The sequence below is a fragment of the Galendromus occidentalis genome, unplaced genomic scaffold (assembly GCF_000255335.2).
Source record: "Galendromus occidentalis unplaced genomic scaffold, Mocc_1.1 scf7180000075696, whole genome shotgun sequence".
In the NCBI taxonomy this organism is placed as follows: domain Eukaryota; kingdom Metazoa; phylum Arthropoda; class Arachnida; order Mesostigmata; family Phytoseiidae; genus Galendromus; species Galendromus occidentalis.
Window position 1 is genome coordinate 19,091 of NW_003803686.1, and position 6,417 is coordinate 25,507.

Consider the following 6,417-nt stretch of genomic DNA (forward strand, 5'->3'; position numbering starts at 1 on the left):
AGATCCGGGACTTGATCCAGATCGAAACTGCCATGATTTTTCTCGATGCGACGCGGGCAATTCTTCATTCCGATGCAAAACTAGGAACTCCTATGATGAGTGGGGACAGATAAGCTCATCTAAATCTGATTCGTGTAGTCTTCATGCCGAAATATAGCGAGGATTCCGTCGATCGGAACTCCTATACATATATGTGTTTTTAACTCTCTCGGTTTCATCCATGAGTCAACACCGAGTCCGTTCTCTCACTCGAAGGCTCAAAAGGCAAATTCGCTGCTCGCGAGTCGTTCATACTGGGGGAATAGCGCCTCACCGACCGATCCGACTCCGAAATCGTTTTGGTTGGAAAATCCGGTTTCCTCACCGGATTCGAATAGAAACCGATTTTTTCCCAGAAACCGGTCTGTGGAGGGAAACTTCGGTCGGTTTCTCCTGAGATGGCGCTGACAATGAGTGTTCGATGAGATGAGTAGGCACTGTTCGGATGGAACACAACCGACCAAAGAAATAATACCGGAATGGGATTTTACTCCTTCAAAGAAGTCAGTCTTCATTGAAGCTGTTTATATATGTACATGATTGGGAAGGGTCAGTCCGGTGTTACGCATCGGATAAAGTGAAAAGCAATTATCGATATATAGAACACGTGTAGAGCAATTCGAATATTCACCGCCACGGGCGAGTCGTAATTTACGATCTTGCTCAACTACTCATTGAGGTGAACCATGAGATGGGAAAATACGAAGTACAGTTGGTTCCATCATTCCCTCCCTTTTTCCGTAATCCATGGTGAATGAACCTTGTCGATCATTCTGCGAGTCTAGGTTATCAAGTAAACACTGATTCTAGAATGCGCGGGAAAACTCAAACGCAGAAATCTACCGGAGTATGAAAGAGCGCGTTTCGAGAGTGGAATTTGTCTTCGTGATCTATACGTTTGAATTATGAAACGTGGTTCATCTATCGTCGAAAACCTCTGAGCCTGTCCTGACTAAAGAAAACTTCCACAGAAACAAGGTTTGTCAGAGTGAGAGAGAATTAGTCTTATCTGTCTTTCTCTCATCTCAGTTGCTCATTGATATATATTTTCTCCCGTATCTTCAGTGATGATGGGTTCAACAGACTCGGAAACCAATCTACCCGATACCTATGCGCCCGGTCCCTCGTCTGACTGTGGTCATGATGTACTCGCATCCAACTATAAGGGCCTGTCATTACGCTGCGAAGCCCTATTACGGCGTGTTGAGAAACTTGAAATCTCCGAGCGTAGCGGGGCAAATCCGCCGTCTCCCGTCACTGAGCTTGAGGAAATTTCGATCTCGTCCGCAGAAACCCCTCTCCGTCCGCAGAAATCTCAGGAATCGCCTAGAGGTTCACTTCTTGGTGATGGTCCGTCTACGAATTCGCCTCAAGGAGACGTGTTCCCTGAATCTGTGCCGACGGAATCCGATCATATTACTATTCCACGGCCAGCAAACGGTTTCGGTTTTTCTCGTTTCGGTGGATTAATCTCGAATCGTTTCGTCGTGGACGGAGCCAAGTCATTTTTGAGTTGCTCGAAATTTTCTAGGTCGTCCATAACTTCCGGGAAAAAATAATCTATATCTTCCTCCATCAATCGAGCGGCGCGTGCTCGGATGTCGTTGTCTTCCGAGTTCATGAGGGACAGCATCAGGATGTATTGTTTCATCTCGTCAAGCTGTATGCCTCCCCATTCTGCGTCTTCCGCCGCTTCGTTGATGACTCCCGTGAGCTCCTTCAGCGTTCGACCCGATCGTTTGATGTTGAGCGATTCAATGCGTCTCTTGAACAGGCTCATGGAGACGCAGAAGAGTTTGGTGAGCTGTTCGATCGCGTCATCTGGGCTCAGATCGCCAATTTTCACGGGTTTAATGTGATTGACGAACGCGTCGTACTCTATGGAATTGAGTTTACTGATGACGAATCGGATCGTATCTTTCATGGCCAGGGCGCCCCCTTCTGATTCGAGTATTGGCGCGTATCTTGCGTACCATTTCTCGAACGTGTGTCCGTTTTCCGGCTTGAATGTAAATTTAGGGATTCTACTGTTGAGATGGTCCATGATGGTGTACCCTGAGGTGCTCGCCGTTTGTTTGGGGGCTTGTTGGAGAGCTTCCCTTACTGCTGTGGACACGATCCGTTGCACGTCTTCCGCCGTGAAAGTCATTTTGTTTCCAAGGTATTGTCCACACTCGTTGAGCTACACTAACGCTGATGGTGAATTTTCCCCACTGCTGGTGCTGGTTGACTCCGAAAAATCTTCGTCGCCACTGTTGTGACTTGCTGAATGGTCAGGCGATGATCCGTTGGGATCGGAACGATGAATTGAGAACACGACGTTAACCGTCCGAGAGTTGGACACCGAATGTGCAAAAATGTGTGTCTACCTTTTATTCTCTCTCTCGCGCGGCACGCCTGCTCTTAGCTGAAGGAAATAGGTTTCGAATTTTGATAGATGACTGAGGATACTCTACAGTATCGGAGATCGTGAGATGGCACTTCTGGAGCACACCACAGTTGAATAAGTACAGCAGGAGTTGACGAAGTAAATATGACTGAATCCGATCAGTATTTTATTGAGGGAATCACTGAGTCTTATATACAACAGAAGAGAAAGGACACATTCTGTATTTTCTGTATAATTTATAAAACCACGTGTTTCCCTATATGGAATTAAATAAGACCGGGCTAGTGGGTTGTAATACAGCCGAGTAGGCTGAGTAGCCAAGAAAGGCAAGGCAAGAGTGGGAAAGAAACCTTGGATAGAAAATTAGTCAGAAATTCTATCATTCTCTCCCTTTTTCCACTCTTCTATTATCTTGCGGGTTAATTCGACCTTCTTATCTGAAACGAGCAGAAGAAGTCAGTTTATGGGGCATAATTGGCGCTGCTGAGCTACCGGGTAGGAGCTGCAGTTTACCTCCTCCGTGTATAAAAGGAGGGGCTGGAGAGCCAATCTTTTGCTTTTGCCACAGAGACCAATCTCTCCGGGCCGCTGTTCGTAAGAAACTCCCAGCGCGAAAGTTCCGTGAGGCCGAGCCACGAGCGTAAGTTTTCTTTTGTTAATCGTTTAACCAAATCTCACATTAGATCTTGATCACTGTTATCTGACCCTTCTATCTGATAGCCATGGTAGAAACAGCTGATTTTTCTTATCCCGTGTAGCAGAAAGATCAAGATCGCGAACATGTCAGAAAAATCCCTACTGCCCCGAAGCTCAATCGACCCAAGTGATTCCGGTGTGTATGTCGAGTGCAACTGAATTCTAATTTGTTTTATAGATCCGAAATTATTCCTTGAGCTTGAAGTGATCATATAATATCTCGATTAGCAGACGATGAGGTACGACCGCTAGGGTCTAGTAATCTTACATCACAACAAAGGCCGGCGGCCATTTTTTTTGAGGGAGAGGGTGAAAACAGCTGAGATTCTACCCGCTGAATCAACGGCGCATGTCTAGGTAACCTTACATCACAACAAAGGCCGGCGGCAGTTTTTTTTGAGGGAGAGGGCGGAAACAGCCAGCATTCTAGCCGCTGAGTCGAAGAGTCACTAGAGAGAATCGGAAATTGGATTGATTTCCGAACTTTGATTTCTTCGGCTCATATATGACGAATACGGAATTCTCTTTTGCAAATGGCGTGGAATCTGTTCAGCTACATGGTGGAGACTATACCAAATCGATCAGGAACGTTTGTGAATTTTCATACCGATTCTCCCAACATACCCCAATATATCGCTATTCACCTGCTCTGCGAGGGGAAAGCTTATATCCGAGTGATGATACCGTCAACTCATATCCTCACTCCCATATTCGAAACCCCTCGTGAAAGCCGACAAGTTCCTTTCGTCCGAATCTCTGATAAGTCTCAGCAACGGCGATGACGCGACTCAAAGGAAGGGTTTATCAAAGACCTATAGGTATAGAATATATCGTCGACTGCAAATGTCTTCCTCTTCATCTGTATCAACCTGAAAGGCGACCTCGTTCACGCTCTCCGGATCGCATCGATCTATGACTGCGTCTGGGAAGACCCTCAAATGGCCCCTCATTCCGGAATCGATATCTTTGCGTTGTACAGAAAGCATTCTTAATTAAAGTTTTTCATCAACCTCTCACATCATTGCTCAGTGACCGCGCCAAAGCGACCCCAGGCAAGGGTGGATCGGAGAACCATAACAAATTGCATTGAAATATGTTGAGAAGAAGTAGATGATATGCCCCTCCCCTCCAACTTATGCATGGCGTCCTGTTCTCTCGAGAAGTCGACCAACTTGGTCCGTGTCATCCCGTAGAGGATCCTCCGATCTTCTATGAGGCTGAGGTTTCGTGGCTAGGATCTCAGTCGTCAATACTAATTACCGAATGTTGGAGGAGTCTTCTCTAGATCTTGATTATTGATTATGATCGCTCACTCTCTTGTAGATCGAATCCCTGTGCCTCCCCATACTTCTGTATAGTACATATATAATCGCAGTGCTAGATGAGGAATACTCCTAATTATGTCCAGCTGCCAGGAGCCGGCATGAACCACTGGTGTAGAAGAGATTTCCGGGCGATGAATGCCAGACTAATTGAGATTATTTTTTTGATCTCTATTATAGCTCTGCTACTGTATAAGTAATACGCATGTTGGTGCAGGGGAATCGAGATTTTATCTACAATCAAGTGAGCAAACATAAACGAGAGACCAGAGAGACACTCCTACCTATCAGTATGAATACTGAACAATGAGACTACCTAAAACCATTCAACGTTATTGATAACGGGATTCCCGGAATGAGACGGACCAGGTAGGCCGTCTTCGACGGCATTTGCTAGCACCATACGCTCTGCGAACCAGCTGTCCAAATCATCCTCGTCGATCGGCTCTTCTTCTTCTTCTCGGAGGGCTTCACCTTCAGCTGGGGGATCATCTTGCAGCATGCCTTCGCGGACGTCGGCTGGAAGATCACGAGAAGGGTGAATTATTGCCAGATCCGTCAAGTAAGCAATGAAGCCTCTACTTCCGCGTTTGAATTATCGGGAAAAGACTCACCGGCACCCGATCTGTACTTCAGCCTTGAAATCAGCATCCGAGGGGTGATGAGTCCTGTTTCCAGACGACTCCAAGCCGAGTTGACCATTCCCTCATTGAGGACCGTCACCTTGCTGGGCACGGAGCGGATCGCCGACGCTCCTCTGAGACTGATGTTATAGTCGACATAGACGTGCTGCGCCATCTCCGTGAAGCATGCTGAAATTGAAAGACTCACAATTAGTCGGGGATCTTCCATTATCCATAAAGCACACCATTCGGGTCCTCAGACACTTACCGATGAGTTCCCAGACTGGTCCGTGAATTCCTATTGTGCGTTTGAGAACGGCGTTGTTAGACTCCACTGAGTTGTTCGTTCGACATGGTGCTCTGAAAATAGAAATCCCCGCAGGACCGACAGTCTCCATCCACTAAGATCGCATGTAGTCAATGAAAGGGCCGAAGCGACTATCAACCTGCATCGCTTCGTCCGAGATTGATTGGAATATCGGTAATATGTGCTCAGGTGGAGGAGTGGAAGCGCACAGAAGGATAATAAGGAGTCTAATACATCACCTCGTCGACGAACGTCTCGGCCAAAGCCCACAGCTGGCCTCCGCGCGTACCTCACCAGGCTCTGTGCGTAGTGGAAGTGGCATCCGTAGATGTGAGCTCCCGGGAATTCCTTAGCAACGGCTGCTCGCATTGCCTGATCGTAGTCGCCCATGTAAGCGGGAACAGTCAGGCCCGGGACTACCTGTTTCAGACACCGGAACACTTCTTCGTACGCTCCCGCTGTAGCGGATTTCATGAGAGCCATTGCGACAAGTCCCGTCTGGAAGAAGGAGATTTCGCGTTGGAGATACTACATACATCGGCTGATGAGAACAAGGACAAAGGGAGAAAGCATGATCAATTCGGCGGAAAGGGAACTCACATAGCTATTCCAGTTTCCGTGGATGCAGAAAATCTGCGAGCACAGCTTCGTGGGGCTTATCTTGTAAGTGGCATCCGCATGCATGACGGACACTTGCGGGAGTAGTTGGAGAAGTCTCCCCGTGTAGAGAACGAGAGATCCGTGCTCCGCGCAGAAGGAGCTTGAGAGTCGTTCGCCGTCCGCGGTGCGAGTCCACTCTGGCAAATCCTGGCTGCTGATGGCGAAGTGGAGTTCCTGTAATGTTGAAACGCTTTTAGGTCTAACTTTTGCAGCGTGCCATCGAGCCGTGCGCGTGTGGGAGGGGACAACAATGCGTCGAGCAGCGGTCAGGGGAAGATGCAGTCGGTTCTTAAGTATGACATCTGACGGCTTTGCGCGACGGTTGGCCCGTATGTCATCGATCCACGACTTGCGGCATTCCCTGACAGCGACTCCGTGCCC

General features: G+C 47.8%; 1 protein-coding gene across 1 annotated transcript; it reads right to left on the reverse strand.

The window, feature by feature from the left end:
• Positions 1–1,450: 1,450 nt before the first annotated feature.
• On the reverse strand, positions 1,451–2,188 carry LOC108864782 (uncharacterized). The gene has a single exon (XM_018640988.1). It carries the CDS (start codon positions 2,186–2,188, stop codon positions 1,451–1,453), a length of 738 nt encoding a protein of 245 aa, XP_018496504.1.
• Positions 2,189–6,417: the final 4,229 nt, after the last annotated feature.